The sequence below is a fragment of the Cladophialophora carrionii genome (assembly GCF_000365165.1).
Source record: "Cladophialophora carrionii CBS 160.54 unplaced genomic scaffold supercont1.3, whole genome shotgun sequence".
Lineage (NCBI taxonomy): Eukaryota > Fungi > Ascomycota > Eurotiomycetes > Chaetothyriales > Herpotrichiellaceae > Cladophialophora > Cladophialophora carrionii.
Genome location: NW_008481828.1, coordinates 1,603,092 through 1,625,605, shown reverse-complemented (window position 1 = coordinate 1,625,605; position 22,514 = coordinate 1,603,092). Strand labels below are relative to the sequence as shown.

Genomic DNA, 22,514 nt, shown 5'->3' with positions numbered 1-22,514 from the left:
CTGAGTAATTTACTGTAGGGACCAAACGATATATGTTTAATCTGTCTATATGACTGTTCAGATCGCTGAGATAAATACCGTACCGCACCTCAGCTATTGTAGCTTTTCATCTTACAGCCTTTCGACCCTCTCGGCCAAGCCGTGTTCTACAAGATCCTCGGCCTTGCCCTCGGGCGTCGCAATCCCACTCTCGCTCTCGCGAAGCTTCTCCATCTGATCGTCCAACCGGCCGTACGCTTTGGGATTCTTCTTCGGTTCGCCCCCGCCTATACTCTTCATTTGGTAGCCTCTCACTCGGGGTCCCTGACCGGTTTGCGCGGGCATCTCGGACTCGTACGACTGGCTAAATGTGTGGACATCTGCCGAGAAGGTCCCGCGCTCGATGCTCGCCCTAATGGCGGCGAAGAACGTGTCGATGACGCTGAAATTGTGGATCTGGAGGAGCGTCCACGCGAGCATCTCGTTGGCTTGGAGGAGGTGATGGACGTAAGCGCGGTGGTGCCGCGTGCAGGTGTAGCAGGTACAATTTGGGCTCAAAGGGGAGAGATCCGTGGCATGGCTCGTGGACCACAGGTCGATGCCCAGGGGCATGTGCGTGTGCGTGTGCGTGTGCATGTCGTTGTTGGGTCGTTCCGGGACGCCAGGAAAGGTAAATGAGAAGGCGATGCCGTGTTCGGACAACTGTGTCACGAACGGGACTGTAAGCATGTCGACCCCGGCATGAATCGCCGCAAGGACGGCTTGCGGCGTCTGTGGATCGGCAAGGCATAGCTTCGGGGTGTCGCGCAGGGCGTCTGGCAGGCTTAACACCGTCGACGACGAGTATAAGCACAAGCCTGAGATGTGCGATCTGTACTCATCGCTCAGGTCAGAGAGATACAGTGACATCAGCTCGGTCTCGACAGGAGGGATCGAGGCGAAGAACGGTCCTTGGTGGTCTCTTCCGTCGTTGTCCTCTACGAAATCTCGCAGCCAGGCATGTGTCCTGTCGGCACTCTTCTCTACTCTCTTGACACTGGCATTTGTCGTGTTGATCAAGTCTGCGATGCTTATCGAGATATCGGGCCGTAGGATGTTGATAGCCTCATTATACTTGTCCACGTCCAAAAACCTGAAGCCCACCGAGGTCGAAATGGCTATTGACGAGTTCGTGTTGTGTGCCGGACAGGGGATGTAGGGCACTCGCCTAGGGCCTAAGATCGACAAACATGGCTCCGGCAAGCCAGTGTACCGTCGTAGACGCGACTCTTTGCCCGTACAGGGCGTGTTGTAGACGGGCGCATTCGATTTCTCGATAACTGTTCATCCACCAACTGTGAGCCGCGTAAGTCAGCAGGCCAGCAGGACGCTGAAGAGGGGAACATACAGTCTTCCAGAGGCACGTAGACGGCTGAGATCTTGGTGTGTTTCTGCACGTTGTCATGCGACAGGTGAGGTATTACACCTCTCGACGTTGGGACGACATAGTGTGGTGTTGAGATGGGCTTTCGGCCACGCAACGTCAACTGGCCTAGCCTGGCTGCACATTCCGAGGCCGGGAAGTGCTGGAGGACGAATCTCAGCATCTCGTCCGGTAGGTGGACAAATGATGCGTCATCTGCTGAATCCATGGTGCCATTGCTGTTTCCAGTGTGCGCAGGAAGAGTGACTAGGTGGTGATCGTGTAGCGATGGAAGCGTCCCATGGGATGACACTCCACCGTACAAAAGGCTCTACCGAAAAAGCAACAACTCCGGTTTCTCAATTTGGTTAGAAGCGTGAAACCTAAGATTGATGATAAGATGCGGTTTGATCTGATGGACAGGTTACAATCGACTCCGCTCTCGCAATACCGAGGTGTGACTCACAATCTAGATTTGTCGAAAGATGATATTTCAAGGCAGATACATGTCTGTTCTAGTCACCCTACCTTCCGGCTTAGATGCGGACTGAGTTCGCAAGGCTCCTCACGGAAGGAATGCCTTTCTCCCAACCATAACCGCCCTGTTTCTTGAAAAATAGCAGCGTATCATGATATGTAGAAGCTTCAGGAGTAATGGAGACAAGATGTTGGAGATAGATGGTTTCAGGCGTCGATGATCGACCTCTCATAGTTTGTCCTCGTTCGGGTTGGCCGAACCCAGTAATGCAGCTTCGTTCACCGCAAGTCCTTCGACTATGACCTTGGCGTAGACGTGGAGGCATTTTGAACCTGTGTGTCCACGCTCGCCCCGCTGGTAGTAGCTGGTAGCTGGAGACAGGCATTGAAGGACAAGGTTCTTTGGAGTGGGTTTTTCTGCCTTTGAGACCATAGGTACCATCAGATTGTCTTCGAGTTTCTGTCCTTGGCGGATGAAGTTGAATTCCCAGACAGATTTGCTTTTGGCCAGTTCAAGGCGCAACTTCAGCGCGACTAGAAACGCTTTTTCGATGTGGGCAGCCCAGTCGGAATGCTGTTGCTTTCGAAAGGCAAAATCCGGAGCATTTTCGGCGTTCTGATTTTCTTGTGGATAGAAATGCCGTTCAAGCGGAACGCGGAGGTTTGAGAAACCGACAAAGAGGTCATGGCGGTACTGCTTTGCAAGCTGCGGCAACGTTGGCGCGATAACGTTGTCGAAATACTCAACTTCCATCGCTTCCTCGGTGTCTCTTGCAGCATGTGAGTTGACTGTTCGTTGTCAGATAGTTGAAATCTAGAAGCATAGGGGGGAGACTTACAGTGGGCGAGCACCTTCAGACAGTGAGCGAGTGCGGATCCTGTTGGCGGAGGTCGATAAGATGGGAAATCTGCAAAGACCCAGGTCTGAACGTGGCAGATGATCAGCTGTAAGGAAACAGCCACGGATGGGATAGAGGAGCAAACGAGGAACTTCTTTCTATCAAGGGCAGAATCGCATAGGGTCAAACTTACAGTGATCGCAGCAGCGGCAAATGCACGAAGGATAAGGGGCACATTGAGTGCAGGGTCGCCAAAGAGAGTGTTCAAACACTCGTCGACGTCGGGGCGCCGATAGCCAGTCGTAAATGTCCGCGCCAATTCCAAAGTTGGCCGTGACAATTTGGCTGTGGTGAGATGAGCGATTGGCTGTGCCTTGCAGAACGATTTGATGCCCTCAATGAGGAGTCTCCAGGTATGGCTGAGCTCGCGACTCACGTCCTCTCTGGACATGGGCGACAAGAATCTCTTACCATGCATGAAGTCTCGCCATGCATGGATCATATCCCATTCATAGGGCGCGATCTCCAACATCATGACCGGCTCTTCTGCATCGTTATTGTTTTCGTTGTTATCGGCGTGGTTGTCGCAGCCACTGTTGGTCGGCGCATCAGCTTCCCTGCTGCTGTCATTGTGCTGTTCCCCATTTCCTTGCACCTCGTTTGACGCAGCTCCATAAAGCTGGTCATGGGTGTGCTTCGGCGGATTAGGATTGTTATCACTTTTAGGAGACTGCGTGTAGCTGTGCGAAGCTCGGCTAGTCGCTTGACTAGACCGTGTCGGTGATCGACGGGGAGATTGCGAATGCCGGACAATCTTGGTGGTGGGATTCGCCTCACTTGAAGTTGACCGAGACTTCGGCCCAGCGTCGGACGAGCTCCTCTCGATTGAGCTTCAGATTGTGTTTCTGGCCCAAACCACGCAGCTTGTCGGACACCTGTACCTTGCTCAATCCCGTCTTCTCGTGCATGAGCTCGAAGGCTTCCGGCCAAGGAGTCACGCCGGAACCAGTCTCGGCTATCTCGTCCAGAGCTTCGTACAGCTTCTCCAGCTTTCTGGGTGTCCATATTGCTCGCTTCGTCATGTTGGAAGCCAAGAGAAAGTCATGAAGTTCGTTGCAAGGTAGCTAAGAAATGGCAAGACCTCACACGCTGCGCTCCTCCGCTCTGTTGATGAAGATAGAGGCTCTGATGTTTTGAGAGATTCCACTTCTGAACGATGGAAGGGAGATCTTCGACCTCAAAGTGCATATATTGTGCTCCGACACCATCGCCAAAGACATCGTTGAACTCGACGAACGGGAAAGCCGGAAGTTGTTGTCAGATGCACTCCCGTGGGTGTGCACTGTCACCAAAGAAGACCTTGCAGGCGTCCCTCTTACTCGAGCCTGCCCACCAAACGACAGCATGACTTGCTGGCACGTCGAATACACGGTGGAAATGGCGTTTGACGGCCGCAATCTTTGTTTCATTGCCACCGTTCCTCGATCAGGAAGACTTGGCCAAACCTCGAAACCGGAGACAACCCGATTGAGAAGTTCTGCGAGATTGATTTCGAGGGAGGACTGCGCCCTGTTGGAGCTTGAAAGCAGGCAACCTGAGAATGCGACTTGGTCTGGCTCTAATTGCAGATGAGTGTTGCAGTGTTTGGACAGATGACATCCTCCTGTACCTTGGATACCAGAATAGCCCGCCTGAGAAAGTTGTGAACCATACCACTGCGATTCGTGAAAAATGTACGCGAAGAACAGAGCAATGAGTCAATCTGATTTGGTGAAAACATACGTTTCGCTCCTGTTCCTTTCTTCCTTGCTTTCTTGCTTCCCACCGGGTTATGCACAGTCTGTATCAGACTTCCTATCCCCAGTATTACCTGCATGTCGCACTTTCTGCGCCATATAATTCGGAAATATGGTGCTCGAACATGCCCATCCAGCTTTGACCGTGAGACTTCCAACAGCCAACACTCACGAATCCTACCCGACCTCGGTCAGCCTTCTTCGCACACATGTACAGAGCCGAGCTTGGATATCTGCTTAGCCATCCAACCAACCAATTGACTCTCGCCCCGCGGTTTCATAATAACCAACCGGTGCTGTGTACTGTGTATGTGTATTCGCAGCCATTGCAGAGACCCACAGTGAAAAGAGATCTCTAGCCCAGGCGGCCCCTCCCGCCCAGTAAAGCATTTCTCACACAGTCCAACGCTGACTCGGTGGTGTTGTGTATTGTCAGGCGAGGCTCACAGCCCTCTGGGGATCGCCCATAAAGACCGTGAATCCTAGCACTTTGTGCTGGATTATTGGACCTCTTTAGCTTATATGGCTTGTTATGAACGCGGGCGCGCCGCGGTTCATGACATGTTTTCGGCGTGGCGCGCCTCGATGTCACAAAGGTCGTACGGTCGTGATACACTCGTAGTGCCAAACGTCTAGGTACCTGGGTACATACACGGTACTATACTGGTCATGTATGTATGTGTATGTACACGTGCCGCATCAGTCTCGACGTGATAGAGTCTCCATTCTCTCCCGGCTGATCAGATACGCCATTGGCACATGCATATCGACGTCCAATTCCAGTTGCGAGTCTATATTTCCACTTCCGTCCCCTGGCGCCGGTCCCGTGGCCTGGCCTGCGTGCTGCGGTCGGAGGTCCTCCAGAGCAACTCGCGCGATGTACCGTCCGCAGAGAGGCGCGTTGGTCATGCCGTGCCCGGTGTACCCGCCACACAGGAAAATGCCTGGCCGATCTGGGACTGGGCCGACCCAGGGCCGTCCGTCGGCGGAGTGGCCGATGATTCCGGTCCAGGATGCCGCTATGTCTAAAGTCGGGTGCTGAGGGGTCAGGTCATCGTTCTCGTCGTGGTGGTGATCGGTGTAAGAGTGACTGTCATTGTCAGTGTTAGCGTCAGAGTCAGCGACCAGATTCAGTCTCTCGGGAAGAGTGCGTAGATATTTCTCTACGTTCTCGTCTACAAAGTCGTCGTCCCAGCACTGTTCGCCGTGGTTGAATGCCAGGTGTCGTCCGCCGCCGAACATGAGGTGGCCGCCTTCTCCTATGTCATTGGTATTCGAGGCCGCGTTCGTCTGTTCCGCTGATGCTGTGCGAGAGACGAAGGGGTTCTGGACCAGATAGTCCGACATGACGCGGTCCATTGTGCCTACACCCTCGAAGCCGTAGCTCATGGGGACGAGCCTTCTTTTTCTTGCTCGGTCACGATCTGGCGCCGAGACGGGCGGAGGTATCAGCGCAGACATCTGCGCCTGCACAGGCCGGATCAAGGGCGCGAACTCGGGGAGGAGGTGTGACGTGTAGCCATTTGTAGCGAGGATGACGGACCTGGCGTGGACGGAGCCGCGAGGGGTGTTCAGTTTCCATCTATTGTGTCCGTCATGGTCGACGACGTTGTCGGTAGTGTCGAGTGACGTGACGGGTGTGATCGTCTGGAGATTCAAGGTCACCTTCACCGCTTGGGCGACTTGTTTGGTCTCTCCGTCCACACTGCGTTGGTGCTGTGTCTCGAACCTGCTGAGCATCTTTTGCCATATACTCACGCAGAGCTTGTAAGGACTCAAGCTCGCGGCTACGCTCTGCACGATGGCTCCCTTGACACCGCCTTGCAACCTTAGCTTCCTCAGTTGCTCGGGGTCTTCCACCACCCTGACTAGTTCAGCGTGCTTTGCGCCCGCCAGCGAGAGATCTCTCTTCGCCTCCTCGAAATATGTCTCGTTCCAGAATCCGAGACAGCCCGAGAGACGGCGGAAATCGCATGGGATCCTGCTAGACTGCACGATATTCGAAATGTGGTCAAAGTTTTTCATCTCGAATTCGAGAATGCTTGCCGGCGCGGCGTGGACGACTGGTTGAAGGTGGCCGCCATTTCGACCGGTCGCAGCCGAGCACAAGGTCCTTGCTTCAAGCACCAAGACATCTACGGGTGCCGGTCCTAAATCAGTGGATGACTCCAGTTCGCCGAGCAACTGATCGACCGCAAATGTCCCGGAGATGCCAGTTCCAATGACCACGACATCTGCGCGAACAGGGAGATCTGGTGTAGAGCGGTGGTGGGTAAGGGGGTTTGGATGAGACGTTTGCCAGAACGAGGCGGTTGGGTGAACAGAGGGAAGACCCGCTTGGACGGGTGGGGGATCTGTTCGAGGTGCGAGTACAGCGGCAGAGGTCGATGCGTCGCCCATGGTGCCCAGTGTGTTGAAGCCTGGCTGATCCGGTCGAAGTCTCAAAAGTCTTGAGGTGCTTGCCGACAAGAGACAGGCAGGCTAATTACTTGATGTTAGATGTAGGAGATGTTTCATAATAGCCACCGACTCTCCAACTCGTGGACCGCGATCACTACGTGTGGACTATCTCAAACCTGCCATCGAAGTTCCTTGTCGTTCGAATCATTATTCTGCCAACTTCGTACTTGCGGACAAGAAGAGATCAAAAGGATGAGCGAGAGGGGCGTTTCTGATGCGGCAGAGAAGAAGACATCAGCCCCATCAGCGAATTGGCCACGAACAGCGGGAGATATCCGTAACTACAGTATGTGAGGCCAGCCCTCCGAAAGAGCGCGTCAACTCTCTTACTTTGGAGGAGAACCGAACCTGCCACTCCCTCAGTGAGCACATGGACATTACCGAGTAATACTGGATGGACGGCGCAATGGTGGCTCGTTAGTGCGCTCCTGGAGCTTCCACTATGGTTTCCCTTGCGATAGACCACGACGCGCAGACGCAACAGTGTAGAGCAGAATCACTAAGACGGTCGAACAAAATTGACACGGCTACAATCGCTAGTCATCAGTGCTATGAGGGAAGTACGCGCGGAGAGACACGAGTTCGGATACTGTAATATCAATCCCCATTTGGGTGGCCAATGTTTAGAGACCACTTGCGCCAGGCTGCAAGTAGCGTAGAGAAGGACGCCCTTCTTGCTCCTTGTGGCACCTCTCCACAGGTATAATGTGACCTCTCCTTTCAGCGTTGGTGCATGCGTGCAAGCACGCTCAAAAGCGATCCCACATCGTGCCCACTCCTCCCTCGCCCCAGAGAGGTGCCTGAACGTATTCGGCCGCCCGATCGGCTATGTTGCCGAAATTCCAATCTCCGCTAGACGATCCCGTACTATCTGGAGTGATGGGTCCGAGGCTCCCGGGGCCGCTACTCATGCCGCCTAAAAGGCCGTTCGTGCTGCTCGTGGCGAGAGAGGGTGAGTATGTCTCCTGTTTGATCGCATTCACGCTTGGAACACCACTGGCGCTCAGAGGCGGATATCGCGATTGCGTCGTCGGGGAACTCGCCGTCGGGAGACCCGAGGCCGAGCCTGCAGCCTTGAATAAGTTGGAGGAGGGTGGTGGTGGATAGGTGCCTGCGTTGTATGTCGAGAGGGCGGTTGGTCTCGGCCCCGCAAGCGCGGCGTTCAATTTCCCCAGCGCGTTCAGCGATTTTGACATGCTCCTTGCCCAGTGGGGACTTTCGGCCAAAGGCGGTCCTTGGCCCTCCATAGCCTCGTTGCTAAAGCGCCTCTTCGCCTGAGGACTCGCGTCAGGTGGGAGGTCGAACGTCGGGTCTTCATGCGTGCGCTGGGCGATGACTTGTTCGAGTTCACGGAGGAGAGCAAGACGGCGTGGATCGCGGGACGTTTCGGGCAACGTGCCCAGCAGGAAGGCGGCGGAAATAGATCGTTGGATGCCGATCCAGCTGCGCGAGGCGAACTTCGAGAGCGAGTGTAATTCCACGTAGGCCTCGACCGCACCTTCAAGATTTTGTATGCACATGGTCCGAAAGTGGGAGAGCGTCGAGGGGTCGGGGTTCGATGTGCTGGGAGATTGCCCCGCTGTCCCTGACGTTTTTCGTCGACTAGACCCCGGGGGCGATTGAACTGGTGTCAGATTCTCCACGCTGGAGGATGAAGGCGCTTCCTTGAGAGCAGGCCGACAGAGTTCAGAGGTGATGTAGCAGCTGTGCAGTTTCAAAGCGAGGCGTTCGAGGTGTTGCGTCATTTTATAGCACAGGTCGCGGTTTCGGAGGTAGCTTGCCCCTTGGGAGACATGAAATGTGATTTCTTCAGTGTACTTCTGGATTCGATCCCAGGACATATACGATCGTGGATGTAGGAGCCTTTCACGGACGATTTCTTGCGTGAGTCTAATGATGGCAAACATCGTTTCCGCATAGCTTCGGTCACCTGGGGAGCTGAATTTCCCGTACGGGATATCGGGGATACACAGCACACTGGAGGTAGGTCGATCGTAGCTAACCGCAAAGTGAGAATCTTGCCATGCGAGTGCCCACCAGATGCGGCGACGGGTCCATTTCTCGGCGTCAGTAAACTGTTGCGAATTTATTTGGAGGCCGATTGAGAAGGCCATCCGGAGGGTCATGCCAAGGTAGATGTATGCCACGCCGGGGTTCATGTTGTACGAGAGGACGTTGCCAATAATCAAGGAGGCTTCAATCGTTTCCAGGCAGGGATGGGTCAGGAAGTTGGACATGCGGAGGGCTTGGTAGGAACAGCATACTGTTTAGCGGTCAGCGAATGAGCCAAGTGCCTAGCCTTTGCACTTACTGTAGACTTGCGAAGTGAGCTCTCGTTCCTTGGCTGGTCGGTCTGAAGATTGGGAACCAGAAGCAAAGACGGCAAATACCAGAGCTAGCCAGGGCAAGGAGACACCGTATGGTTTGTTCGGATCCAACTCGAGATTGTCCCGAATGTGCCGTGACCTATTGGAAAGCATGAAATGCAAGGTATCCTCGAAGCCCGACACGTCCGGAACGACAGGATAAATGGTACAGGCAATATCCCGGTACGCAACAAAAAATCTGTGCCGAGTGAGCCAACAGCACTCGATAACTTGGCGGCTTACTTACTCATTACACAGCTCATCATCCGGAATTGCTTTGCACAACCCATCGACATCTTGCATACTGGACTCGGTGCTCCACAGGTCGACGAACGGGTAAGTTGCACTCTCGTTGTCCAAACCCAACTTTGGGAGAATGTTCTCCTCGAGTAGGGATTTGGCGGTGTCCTGAGCGGTCTTTGTTCTGCCCAAGCCCATCATATAGGCCAGCACGGACCTGGAGCCTAGATGCATTGTCCCCATCTGTGTGCTCGGTGCATGGATTCCTTCTCTTTCGGTCTCGTCGCCCCGACTGTGTGTCCCTGTGGGATTTACATCCTCTTCTGAATGCGCAGCGCCGGGAGAGAGTCGTTCGGCTTTGACCGAGTCGCGTAAGAGCTGCAATTCTCGGTTCAGGCGCTCCCACTGTTCGCGAGGCACGGTGATGTTGGGCCCAGTCTGCTGGTTCGGACTTTCGGATCCAGTGCCATCGGGTTGGTTTAATGCGCCCGACAGCGCAATGCGGCGCTTCTTCGTAGGTCGCTCATATGAGCAAAGCTCTGGGTGGTCCCTCTTGACGCAAGAGTCGCACGGCAGGTTGCGGTCACACTTCACTTTTCGACGGTGGCAGGCGTAACACGCCTTTGGATCTCTGACCTTTCTCTTATTGCGAATGATGGCGTCTATCTCTTCCTGGGCCATTTCGATCCTTCCATCGGCCATCGTATCCATTTTCAAGTCGTCAGCATAGTCACCACCAGGGCTGTCCGCGGTCGAGTCGCCTTGCTGGGGGTCCATGTTGGTGAACCAGCGTGGGCAATAGAGACATGCAGTCGCGGTGGGCGAGCTGAAGGACTGCAGCTGGGGTTATACCGAAATCGACATATTAGGGAGCGAGACAGAGACTACGGAGAAATCCTGCTGTCGCCCACGGGGAGAGGATATTTGCTCCACAGCTTGAGCGTGAAGTGAGAGTGAATTGAGTTTGAGCTGAGGCTGGTATGGCTATGGCGGCGGTGGGCGAGTCCGACATGGTCCCCGCTTCCCTTCGGGTTCTCGTTCGCTGGCATCGGTCAAGCGGCCTAATAAGCGGATTCGCCAGGATTCGGTTGTCTTTTCTCTTCAGCCCCGTGACTGATCGCTTGGCGCTCAGCCTTGTCGACTTGTGTGCGGACCACGGGCCGACGAGATCCTGAACCGATGCTACTTTCGTCCTATAACGACCTCTTCCGATGGCTGCTGACTGTACAGAACAAACACACCTGAAAGAGCATGCTACGTAGCCGTCCGTCGAGGTTTTAGATATCTTGGGAGAATTGACGCCCCCGTGCAGTTTCCAAGTGCCAACTTGACCTATTTGAGTCAAGATCTAAGATTCGGCCTTCTCTCCAGCTGCCGTCCATCGAGGCCATATTTCGGAACGATTCGTATCGCTCTTGAATGCACCAAGACCGAGAAAAAAGAGAAAACGAGCCATCTGTTTTACAAAGGGTTGGTTCCTAAATATTGCCTTTGCCCATTCATGACGCCATCGCCAACATAACCACAAGCGCATGTGCCCCCCAGGCCATCGCGTGCTTTTCGTTTCAAAAGCGCATTAGTTGTGGCAGGAAAAGGCCAACCTCACTTTTTATCATGCTGCCAATGTCTCACCCATCTTGGCATCTGAGATCCTCCATCGGTCGAACCACCTCAAGTACGCATATTGCCGGTTGCTGCCTTGCATGCCGAACACGACCGGACTGAACAGCACAAATAACCCAATGACTACGGCGTACAGGATGAAGTACACTCCCCAGCGAACGTTCCTGTGAAGGCGTTGTGTCGTCCAGTCAAGGCAGAAACCTGCTGCCAGAATAGCGAAGTAGAGAGCTGGATAGTAGTGGTGAACATAGGTAACTCGGCCCATGATCAAGAAGGGAAAGTAATGGAAAAACCAGCCGATCACAGGGTATATGCCCGAGTAATGGATTTGGTCAATGTCGACTTGGCTGAGTTCCCTGTAGCCCCGCTGCCAGCGGATCAGATACCAGGCGACGATCAGACCAGTAATGCCGAGCGATGCTGTGGAGCCCCAGTACACGATGGGGTTTCCCAGCAAGAAATACTTTGTGACTTGGTCATCCCATGAACACATGCGCAGGCCGACGTGAAGGATAGGCCATTGCCAAAATTTGGAGGCAAGGTCGTCCTGCTTGTCTGGGTCTGGAACGAGAGCGTTGTTGGACGTCATCATGGCGACGTTGAGATGGACGAAATCCTTCAGGAAAGGTGATCTGTACTGTGCAGCATTGCCAGGTGGCACTATTCGGTCAGTCAGTAAGGTCCGACACAGTCCTGGTAGCTTGGGACTTACGTTTCTCGTTGACATGAGATTCAATGTTCCAGTGGGTATACACGTCTCGGGGACTGGCCTTTTTGACACAAGTGGTCTCAATCTGCTTGAATCCCCATTGCGGGAGGTTAACTGTTCCGGCTCGGAGATAGCAACCCAGCTCAACGTGTTTCAGTCTGAAAGATGTCGTCAGAGTCCGAATACGTGAACGATCCGAGGACGCGGCATCGCTGACGACCTCGATCTGCCAATGATCCTTCTCGTCTCCAACGGTCGTGTTGCCGTAGCAAGACACTTCCCAGTCGGCCTTGGTGACTGGCGCGGCAACTTGGTGAGAGTGGAGGTTTCGGCCGGTTTGGGCGTGGAGGAGTCGAATGACCTGCTTGTCGGCAACAAAACTGAGTGGTGCTTCCGGATCAAACTCTGGTTGACTTCGGTTGGGCCAGAAGAACCAGTCATTGTTGGCGTCCTTGTGGTGGTAGCAGGTAACCTGCTGTTGACCACTGCCTTCGGGGTACGTCTGGACGTGAGAATGAAGGAGACCACCACCATAGCCCATGTTCTTGATGGTTACTTTGGATCCCATGGCGATCTCCAGGGGTGAGTCCTTGCCGACCTCGGTTCCACGGAGGTTCGCCTGGAAAAGGGAGGACATCTGAGCATCGCCCGGGCCCGAGTTCTCGAGGATCAGGAAGTGAAGGTAGAAAGAAAACATGTAGACCAGGATGGGAACGACAATCAGGCCTATGACGCGAGCCACAACGTGTTGCGCGAGCTCGACCTTCGGCATCTTCAGGTCGCCGAATTTGTTCCATAGATCTTCCGCAGTGTAGAGGCCAACCAGTGCCGTCGCGAAAAGACCGACCCATTTGACGCTGCAAACACATCCGATGCTCAATCCGGTCAGGAATAACCAGCTGAACCATTCAACCGAAAAACTCTTTTGTTGCAGGCGGTGGAATCTGGCCCAACAGAGGACGGTCGTGAAGGTGAAGCAGAGGAGCATCGAGTCTAGCAAGATGAATCTGGAAATGGTAGCGTACGAGTTCTCGCAAAGGACCATGAGCGTAACAAGCCAAACGGCTGGAAGTCGGAAGTTGAGCTCGCGAGCGGTGTAGTATGCGAGGGGGATCGTGGCCACACCAAACATGGCGTTGAAAATGCGCATGAAGGTGTAGTTGACCTCTTCCGGGTATGTCTCGCCGGACTTGAACTCGAAGGACCCATTGTATCCAGCTAGGTAGCCCGACAGGCCTACAAGCATCTTTCCGAGAGGAGGGTGGACATCGAAATAGAACTCTCGCTTGAGGTAGTGCGATCCGAACTTGCCAAAGCTGGAATAAACGTCAGCGCTGAGCGACCTCAGACCATGGGGCACATCTTACTGAGCTTCGTCCCAGGTGACAATAGGAGACAGTCCTATCCGCCATAGTCTCGTGAAGAGGGCGAATGCTGTGAAGATGATGGGCGCAATCAAGAACTCCCACTCATCGAGAAACTGAATGAAGCCGGTCTGGGCCTAGAGATGCGCAGTTAGACTACGCTTGCTCGACATGGACCTCTAGGACCAACCTTCTGTAACTTTTTGGTATCTTCAGCCTCATCTTTGTACACGTGCTGGCCATTGGCCTTCTCATAGCTGGCAACATTTCTTCGGCGCACCTCAGCCTCATCCGTCCCAGCACCGGTGGTGTAGCCGCCTTTCGAGGTAGCCATGATTGAAGACGATCTCGAAGGTAGTAAAGCCGCGAAGAAGAGCTCGAAGAAAGGGGTCGAGTTGTGTCAAGTTTCGCGAAAGCAGTGTAACTTCCACTGTGGACAAAAAAGCAGCCGGGGCCGGACGGATTCGAAGGGAGGGGACCCTGCGAGCAAACGCGTGTCCGTGAGTATCGCGGCCGATCAAGAGTGCTACAACGACCAACACACAGGGAAGAATAAACAAAAGGAAAAGGAAGAAGAAAAACTCCTGCGACCAAGTGGCCTGAACGGAGGAATTAAATCCACTTCAGGGTGAAGAACAGATCTGGAAGTGTGAACGGACTGCGAGCTGGCTGAATGCGCCTGGAGGGAGAGACGTGAATTAATTGAACGGGCCACTTGGCGTATTCGAGAAAAAGGGGATCGATGCTCCACCTTCAACTTTCGACACGTGAAGACGATGCCATTTATAGATCGCATACAGAGTACGTCCAGGACACATTGACGGCGATAGTGCTGGATACGTCTTTCCTTCGACTCGGCCTCACTTCTACTACTTGAAGGCCATTCCAGTGCCTGGCAAAGTCCAGTTGTTGTGGTGGTTGTGTTAAGCTAGGCTGACGCGGCCGCCGGCGTAATCATCATCGCGGAACAGATTTCCCGCCTCCCTACAATACCGCACCTCTCCTGTGCCAGTACTGCCAACTTCGCTGCCCCAGCATACCACGACCGCATCCACGATACAGGCCAACACGCCCTCCATTGCTCCAAGTATGCCCCAGCCGATGGCCCCCGCGACGAGCCCTACAATGTAAGCGTAAAGACTTCCTCGCGCTCCTGCACCATCGAGTCTCAATGTCCGTGCAGTCGTAACCCATCCGCCAAATCCCAACGCTAGGCACATCATGAAACGCGTTGCATGCAGAATGAGCTTGGCTAGTCGATATGGAAGAAGAGGTGTCGAATCATTTGAACATCCATCGTTTCTTGCTCTCCGATTAAACGTATTCGGATATAGAGCCGTTGTGGCGTCGTTGGGCGCAAGGAAGTGCATCTGGGAAAGTCCTCTGGAACTGACAGCAAGCGGTTGGGAGTGTATTGCGGCATAGGTGAGTGTGAGAGGGTTGATCAGCACTGCAACCGGACTGGGAATTAGCGAGTACATGGCCACGCCAATCAGCATAGTCATCCGCCGAGGCAGGACAATCAATGGGAGTCGGACCATGAGACTCAGGCCCGTGAACAGAGCAATGGTGCCGAAAAGGGTCGTCGCCGAGTGTTGTAGCGCTGCTTTGACAATGGCCTGAGGTGTTGGGGCTGGTACCGCCAGCCGGTGGAAGTACCACTGCGACACTGTGGCCGACGTGATGGTTCGTTGCATGCCAAACGCAATAGCAATCGTCCACAGATACACCAGGATGAAGTACACTCCCAACCACCACGTGGAGGTGTCAATAACGAATTTGCTTATCGCCGATCGAGTCGACGGGTGCCCGCCAAGGAAGACTCTTGTGAACATGGACAGCCATACCCAGGTAAAGCTGATGATAAATCCCAGAACAGCGAACCCGACGAGCACCAGCGTCGGGTTTGCGGCGAGAATTCTTGTCGCAAATTCCAAGATGGAGATAGCCTTCTGCATCACCAGCCGGCCCCGGAAGACAGCTAGAAGCCAGAGCGTGGCTAAGACGGCGGGCACCAGCGAGCTCCACCTCATAACGGTATCCTGGATACTGGAGCCATGCCATGAGCCCTTGAAGCTGGAGATGAGCGGATAAAGTGAGAAGGAGTAGAGGATGACGGGAACTGCCACCAGGATGCTGTAGACTAAGTATCGAACGTATGATCGTAGGGCAGCCAGCCAGAACAAGGAAATAAAAGTCGCTACAAGGGTATATGTCGCTAGAAGATAGAAGGAGCCGTGCAATGTTGTGTAGACCGTGTCACCGAGGGGTTGATTCGTGCCCGGCGACTGAGTATGAAGCATAACGAGAAACCATGTCGCACACATGGCGGCAAGCGAGAGGAAGTAAAGCTGTCCAAAGAAGGCGTCATGCCGTGGTTGTTGGATCTGGGGTGGTGGAATGCCATCTGGTACAGACTCTTGGTCACCTGAATGATGTCGCGAGTAGCCCAGCAGTCGTCTCTGGTTGCTCGTTTGATCTGATTCATCGGAGTCGTAGTCGTGATCTGCTTTCGGCGGCTGTTTGCGTAGTTGTTGTACAGAGGGAGGGTTTTCCATAAGATCTTCGGGCGGGTCATCGTCAAATCCGCTCCTCAAGGTGTCTTCTAAACCCACGTCGACCATGAGATTTCGCTCTGATTCAGGACTGAGATTGTCGAGTTGTGACTCTGTTGATTCTTCTAGATTTTCGAGGTCGGTTCCCTTTCGTCGTGGATTCGGTGCACCTCCATGCCAGGAACTCCTAATCCCACCAGGTCTACCTGGCCCTCGGTCACGCGACTCGTCGCCATGACTGCTTGCACCGTTCAAACTCGAACCACTGCCTCCGTCAACCTCCGAAGAAGCTCGGAGATCGCTTGCTCCTAGCTGTCGCCTGGACCTTTGAAGGGCATAGTAATCAGCTATTTCTCGTTCGTGCTCCTCCTCGTCATTTTCTTCCCGGAACTCGTCTGTCGCGCTATAAAATAAAGGTGCCTGTTGCGGATTCAAGCGCGAGGCGAACGGGAAGCCAGATATCTGGGATGAGGTAGGTTGATAAGGGTTCGCGGCACGCGGATTCAGCGTTCTGGAAGCGGTGGTTGATCTCCACGTCTGATTCGGTCGTCTCGCGGACTGGCGGTCGTCTGCTGGCGCGGGAGCGAATGTGAGGCGCGATTGAGACTGTGCAAGAAATCTAGAGGCGTCTGCCATCATGTTAGACCCGGATGCCTAGTCTGGGACAGAAGATCGACCGTCTTACACTCGGAAAACATGCTGCCCGCAGGCAGGAAGCACGAGATGTATCAGTCGGTGAGTATCGGTAGTGATAAGCACAGATCGATGACGATGCTGGAAGTTGGTAACGGTTCCTTGATCAATCCAAGCGACGGATATGAGGTAGGTGCTACTATGTGCAATGATAGGTGTCTGGTTGGAATACGTGGGTCAAGAAGACGTGTAGGTTGGTGAGTCGGCGACCTGCTCGGAGACGATGAGTTCGTGACTCTCCTTTGACCTTGATACGGAAGCGGACATCTGCCTGTGACTGCGTGACTAGCCAAATTCGGTGCAGTGGCTGGTCCAGGCTGAAAGTTCCAGGCAGCGGGTCAAACCACAGGCACGCCGTTTCCAGGCTTTGGTTGGCAGTCACCGCCTGGAAATCTGGGCCAGGCACGACAGCTCCCGAGGCACGCGCTCCGCTCTCACGAGCGTGTCATCGTCATTGTTCACCCGTTGCTTCCAATCTCGCCATACAGTACTCCGTATATTGACGGTGGACTCGTGTCTACTCACACATTGTTTTAAACTTCACGCAGATATTCAATTCGTCCTGTGTTCAAAGCGCTTTTGGTAATCAACGGATTCGACATTACAATCTACCCCTGCTCCTCATCCCCAATCTAATGCCCAACATCACGCCAGCCCCAACGCTACCTTGGAACTATATTGCAAAGCTCGTCTGTATAGGCGACTCCGGTATGTTCGCCTCCAGCCACCTACACGCCATCATCTGACGAATATAAGGGACTGGCAAGTCCAGCTTAACCATCCGACTTTGTGAAGGCCGGTTTTCCGCCTCTCACGATGTCACCATTGGCGTCGAATTTGGAAGCAGAATAGTTCCTGTTGGCCCTCCCGCAAACGCATCTTTAGATCTCGGTACTCCTAACGGTCGCGAGAGCCATGGCGGCAAACAAGAGCAGAAGAAGATGAAGCTGTCGTTATGGGACACCGCTGGACAAGAGACGTACAAAAGCATCACAAGGAGTTACTTTCGCGGTGCCTCTGGAGCTCTCTTAGTGTTCGATATCACCAGAAGAAGTAGCTTCGAGTCCGTCACTCAATGGCTCAACGACCTGCGTCAGATCGCCGAAGAAGGCATTGTCGTTATCCTGGTCGGGAACAAGTTAGACTTGGCCGAACAAACGACCGACGTTCAAGGAGGCACCAAGCGGGCGGTGAGCAGAGAAGAGGCCGAGGACTGGTGCCGGAGAGAAAACATCGTCAAATACGTTGAAACAAGTGCCAAAAGCGGCGAGGGGGTTGAAAAGGCGTTCCTCGAAGTCGCAGAAAGAATATACCAAAACATCGAAGCGGGCAAATATGATCTTAACGATAGAAGAAGCGGAGTCAAAGGTTACGGCATGGGAGGAGGTCGAGACGAGGCAAAAGCTCCCAAGACAGTCAACCTGACCGTGAATGATACCATCAGGAGCGGCCAAGGAAGAGGCTGTTGCTGATGCAGGTCACCGTCACTGATTTGTTTGGTCCGTCAGGAGGTGCCTCTGCCTGGTAACCACATACCTTCATCACCAATGCTCTGATACACGAGCAGCATGGCTCTTGCCAGCGGGAAATACCTGACACGGCCATAATTGCCGGAGGTGGCACTATCGGACAACCTCCGGAGTACGAGCAGCGAGGCTTGGATGAAGATCCGGTCCTCCTTGCGTGTGAATCAACTTATGTTGTGGGTGAGTTCACAACCTGCCAGTGTCGCTGCTCAGTGAGGACGAGCCGGTCTTCTTAGCAGCATGCGCCGACTCTGCTAAAAAGGAAGAGAACGTCTACCACCCCAGGGTGCACACATCCCGAGAAGTTTTGGCACATCACTGAGAACTTGTCGGGTTGTTTGTAGGCGGAGATTGCCTCCAACTGGGCTCCACCAGCCGAAACCGGCAATGTGTGAGTTATCGCCGCTACTTGCAGGACGAGCTGGCGGGGTCAAGTACTGACGTACTCCGAAGCAGGCGTGAGGTGGGATGCGCGCGCAAGCCTTGACCTCGCTCAAGTTGAAATGCAAGCAAATTCGCGCAAGATACCATTCCAGCTTCCGCGTGCTCTTCTTGTGATTACATGACTCGTTTCCCGACACTGTTGGCTTGCGCATTTCGCCCCCAGCAACAATTAGCACGTATTCGACCTTTTATCACCTCTTGCACACGGACAAAGCACACTTCACACACACGCTTGATCTCCGCCATGGCCAAGTTGGACCTTAAAATTCCCGACCTGACCCTGCCTGATGGCAACAAAATACCATTTGTGAGTTCATAGCCACCTTAGATGCACCAGCAAGTGTTGCTAACCAAGGCGCTGATCAGATCGGCTATGGCCTCGGCACAGCCTGGTACGTTCTTTTGTCACTACCGGCATGATGTCTGAGACAGCTTGCAAACCCCCAAATGCCTTGTTTCTTGGCTGATGCTGACTGTGAGGTTCATGCAGGTATAAGTCAGATCCAAACTCACCCAAGGATCAGGCAACAATTGATGCCACCAAAACGGCTCTCAAGGTCGGCTACAGACACCTAGATGGGGCGGAAGTATACAACACCGAGGAAGAACAAGGTATAGCTATTAAGCAGAGCGGAGTGCCTCGAGATCAATTGTACATTACGACCGTGAGTCATCTCCCAAACAGGTATCCAGACTTGCCTCCGGCTGCCACGCCCCGTGTTGATGTTTGCACATGGAACATGCTCACACCTTGAAAGAAAGTCCTTACACACATCGACGACATTCCAGATGCAATTGATCGAAGTCTGAAGAAGCTTGGCCTTGACTACGTCGACCTGTACCTCATCCACGCCCCGTTCTTCGCCAAAGGAGACAACAGATTGCTCCAACAGAGATGGGCGCAAATGGAAGACGTCTTGGCCTCCGGAAAAGCTAGGAGCATCGGTGTCAGCAATTTTCTCAAACCTCACCTCGACGCCATCCTCGAGACAGCCAAAGTCCGACCAGCGATCAATCAGATCGAATTTCACCCGTATCTTCAACACGGGGACCTGCTGGCTTACCACAAGAACAAAGATATCCGCGTGGCGGCGTATGCTCCACTGACGCCGATCACCAAGGCTAAAGGAGGCCCCGTCGACGCCTTGGTGGAGTCGCTGGCGAAGAAGTATGCTGTCAATCCGAGTGAGATATTGATCAGATGGGTTGTTGACCAGAACGTCCTGCCGATTACGACAAGCTCCAAGGAGCAGCGCTTGAGCGACGTGTTGCGAGTCTTTACATTCAAGCTCACACCAAAAGAGGTTGAAGAGATTTCCACAGAGGGCAACAAGAAGCATTACAGAGCATTCTGGAACAATATCTTCGATGCGAACGACAAGTCGTGAGGGAACTTGAAGGCATGACGTGTTATGGCGTTACGTCGCACGTTTCTTCGTTCTCAGAAGCGATCACGCCGCTTCAAGCTTCTGATTTTAGATATTCGACGCGGTCGACAGGTCAGGAGAGTTTCAGTGACATGCTACCTCGTACAGCAAGAATCATTTTTGACTTTCGGGTCTTCGGTGGAATAAGTCTGAGTAGCTGCCTGTGCCTCTCTGGTGACGTTCAGCCGAATTCGCCTCGGTCGACGCGAAAAGCTATTCTCGTGTGCTACAGTCCGGGCTGCCACACCTTGTACCCAGTGGGCCAGTACTCGTACGTGGTAAGTCTGACCACGTCAAAAGCAGATCGATGGCTTGCAGTAGTCAGAGTCTACCCCACAATGCCCACAATCTCAAATCCTCCAGGATCCCGATCTCGACATGCTTGAGATTCGTGGTGGAGTTTCGTCGTCATAACAACCATAGCTTTTGTCGATCATAAGCGTAGCTCGCCCCTGGAGAAGCCCTTGGATGCGAGTACGAGTAAGGGCACACTCACCATCGGCGCTGGACCTATTGTGTGCAATGTAAGCTCGCGTCAAGAAGAGGTGGTGTAGACAGAGTGATATGTCTCTTCCGTGCAGCAGAACTTCAGGCAGCACATGCAGACATGGGCTGCCGCTACGAAGAATCGCGTTAACCATGTCTTGATTGGCAGATTCCGACTCGTCACGCTGCTGACAGCCGACGCTGCCTTGCACAAGCACGGAACCCTTCATTGAAGGGTGCAGGCTGATTGGCTGGGATCGGCAGCTAGACCTGAGAGGATGCGCCTTTTGCTCGCTTCACCTCGTCGCCACCGCTCGAATTCTATCCACATCCCATGCTATCTATCCGCTTTGCCGTCAACTTGCTTCACGTTACCTTTGGCTGATGGCACCGCAACGGCTGGTCCGGCCTTGCACATGATCGACCCTGTGGCTCTTTAAGTCAGGCACAGGCTGAATAAAGTGCTAGGATCTTCTGTAAACCCTTAAAATATCCTCCATCGTCTTCAAGCACCCGTTGGACGTCAGTGGCCGAATAAACCTTCGTTATTGCAATCAAACGACCTCTGTGAGCCAGGCCACACTGTACCCAGCAAAGCGAACATCATGCATTTCACCACGATCCTCACCGCATCTCTATTATCTGTCTTGTCTCTCACCACCGCATCACCCCTCGACACGAGACAGACACAAACGGTTACACCCCCTGCCTTATACTACCTCCGAACAAAAGTCGTCAATGGCGCTCACAAAGACACCGGATCCAACAAGACCAACCTGTATGTCTACTCGTATCATACCGGTGCTGGTCTAGGTGACGCTGCATTGTCCTCAAACAAATCTATCGCCTGGCAAGGCTACTTGAACGGGACCCAACAGCTCATGACCTATCCGAATAACGCGATCGGGCCGTGGCCATTGGCGGTCCAGAATGGTCCATATCAAGGTCTGTTGCCCTTCGCGTCGTAGTAGGAATCTCGATACTGACCGCTGCTGCCAGAATGGAACCAAGTCACCATCAGTATCTCCGCCCTACCGACCTACAATGCCGCCTTCTTCTTCAACTCTTCTGGACTTCAGTACAATGGCAGTACCGGTGGCTGGCTGGGTCAGTCCCTCTTCACTTTGTGGCCACCGTGGTTTGCACTGACTGACAACGCTTCAGCTTGTGATTGGTGGCATGGTGTCCCTCAACTCTTCCAAGTCAACGGGTACCTCAACAACGGCTTCGGTGTGACTGGCTTGCAGACCCCGAGCTCCTGCTCCCGTGTCCAGCTCCAACCAGTCGCGGTCTGAGATTGTTTCTCGGGTCTTGCCTAACATCACGGCGGAAGGTTAGATTCTACGGCATCCTGATGAGCGGCGTTCAAAACTGCGTTGCCTGCATAAGCATTAATCTGGGGTCCGCATCCGGCGAGCAATGCTGCATCGTCCTCTGTAACAACAACCAATCATAGCATAATTTCTAGGACGTCCCTGTTGACGTTTCGCTTCCCAGTCTTTAATTCAACTTCTTGTCGAAAATACCAGCTTTACCTTGTAGTACGGAATATGTTCTGCATAATATTGTTCAAGAAATGCTGAATTGGTGAGCTGCTATTGGTGCCAGCCACCCAGCAGCTGAGGCAGCGGTCTGTCGTACACAGCCTTGTGCGGGGTCCGTGGGGCATCGGACCGAGGCTCGCCGAGACTCGCCGGCAGACTGGTTGAAGGATTACATCGCAACTGTGGGTGACTGTGCATTGAATGATTATGACGACAAGAGTTCTCCTGATTACAGATGTTAATACCTCGTTCGCATTCACAGTAGTAGCGGAATGCCGGTCTATTGTGCGATCAGGCACCCCGAATGCTTATCCCAAGCACAGTTCAGACCACAAGAGGCTTGAGCATCCATCCACCCTTCCGTCCTTCCCTTGTATCCAAACCTGAGGTCGAGTTTCATTGAGCTGATTCGACCTCACTTCGCCCCCATCATTCTCCCGTTCCTCGTTTTGTTCGTTCTTTTTTCCCTTTTCAGTCTTCCGGCTCTCACAACAGAACGGATCATACAATCCCACCGGAGAGTCTGATGCGCCGCCTCTTGCAGACAAAAGCTCATCTCTCACCTGCGCCCAGAGTTCAAAGTA

At 53.6% G+C, this 22,514-nt stretch overlaps 9 protein-coding genes across 9 annotated transcripts; 3 read left to right on the top strand and 6 right to left on the bottom strand.

The window, feature by feature from the left end:
- Positions 1–111: 111 nt before the first annotated feature.
- Positions 112–1,610, bottom strand: G647_03981 (uncharacterized protein; the record flags this gene model as incomplete). The annotated part of the gene is made up of 2 exons (XM_008728326.1): positions 112–1,298; positions 1,367–1,610. The coding sequence occupies 2 exons, from the start codon at positions 1,608–1,610 to the stop codon at positions 112–114; spliced, it is 1,431 nt and encodes a 476-aa protein (XP_008726548.1).
- A 477-nt stretch (positions 1,611–2,087) lies between these two features.
- G647_03980 (uncharacterized protein) lies at positions 2,088–3,779 on the bottom strand (the record flags this gene model as incomplete). The annotated part of the gene is made up of 4 exons (XM_008728325.1): positions 2,088–2,647; positions 2,698–2,782; positions 2,891–3,464; positions 3,535–3,779. 4 exons carry the CDS (start codon positions 3,777–3,779, stop codon positions 2,088–2,090), a joined length of 1,464 nt encoding a protein of 487 aa, XP_008726547.1.
- Positions 3,780–5,192: 1,413 nt separating this feature from the next.
- On the bottom strand, positions 5,193–6,893 carry G647_03979 (uncharacterized protein; the record flags this gene model as incomplete). Its single annotated transcript, XM_008728324.1, has 1 exon — positions 5,193–6,893. The coding sequence occupies one exon, from the start codon at positions 6,891–6,893 to the stop codon at positions 5,193–5,195; it is 1,701 nt and encodes a 566-aa protein (XP_008726546.1).
- Positions 6,894–7,702: 809 nt separating this feature from the next.
- G647_03978 (uncharacterized protein) lies at positions 7,703–10,336 on the bottom strand (the record flags this gene model as incomplete). The annotated part of the gene is made up of 3 exons (XM_008728323.1): positions 7,703–9,216; positions 9,265–9,518; positions 9,567–10,336. The coding sequence occupies 3 exons, from the start codon at positions 10,334–10,336 to the stop codon at positions 7,703–7,705; spliced, it is 2,538 nt and encodes an 845-aa protein (XP_008726545.1).
- Positions 10,337–11,171: 835 nt separating this feature from the next.
- On the bottom strand, positions 11,172–13,589 carry G647_03977 (uncharacterized protein; the record flags this gene model as incomplete). The annotated part of the gene is made up of 4 exons (XM_008728322.1): positions 11,172–11,842; positions 11,895–13,207; positions 13,259–13,392; positions 13,446–13,589. The coding sequence occupies 4 exons, from the start codon at positions 13,587–13,589 to the stop codon at positions 11,172–11,174; spliced, it is 2,262 nt and encodes a 753-aa protein (XP_008726544.1).
- Positions 13,590–14,178: 589 nt separating this feature from the next.
- On the bottom strand, positions 14,179–16,449 carry G647_03976 (uncharacterized protein; the record flags this gene model as incomplete). Its single annotated transcript, XM_008728321.1, has 1 exon — positions 14,179–16,449. One exon carries the CDS (start codon positions 16,447–16,449, stop codon positions 14,179–14,181), a length of 2,271 nt encoding a protein of 756 aa, XP_008726543.1.
- A 689-nt stretch (positions 16,450–17,138) lies between these two features.
- Positions 17,139–17,975, top strand: G647_03975 (uncharacterized protein; the record flags this gene model as incomplete). Its single annotated transcript, XM_008728320.1, has 2 exons — positions 17,139–17,211; positions 17,260–17,975. 2 exons carry the CDS (start codon positions 17,139–17,141, stop codon positions 17,973–17,975), a joined length of 789 nt encoding a protein of 262 aa, XP_008726542.1.
- Positions 17,976–18,717: 742 nt separating this feature from the next.
- G647_03974 (uncharacterized protein) lies at positions 18,718–19,861 on the top strand (the record flags this gene model as incomplete). Its single annotated transcript, XM_008728319.1, has 4 exons — positions 18,718–18,780; positions 18,840–18,865; positions 18,964–19,138; positions 19,232–19,861. 4 exons carry the CDS (start codon positions 18,718–18,720, stop codon positions 19,859–19,861), a joined length of 894 nt encoding a protein of 297 aa, XP_008726541.1.
- Positions 19,862–20,991: 1,130 nt separating this feature from the next.
- On the top strand, positions 20,992–21,681 carry G647_03973 (uncharacterized protein; the record flags this gene model as incomplete). The annotated part of the gene is made up of 3 exons (XM_008728318.1): positions 20,992–21,331; positions 21,386–21,493; positions 21,551–21,681. 3 exons carry the CDS (start codon positions 20,992–20,994, stop codon positions 21,679–21,681), a joined length of 579 nt encoding a protein of 192 aa, XP_008726540.1.
- Positions 21,682–22,514: the final 833 nt, after the last annotated feature.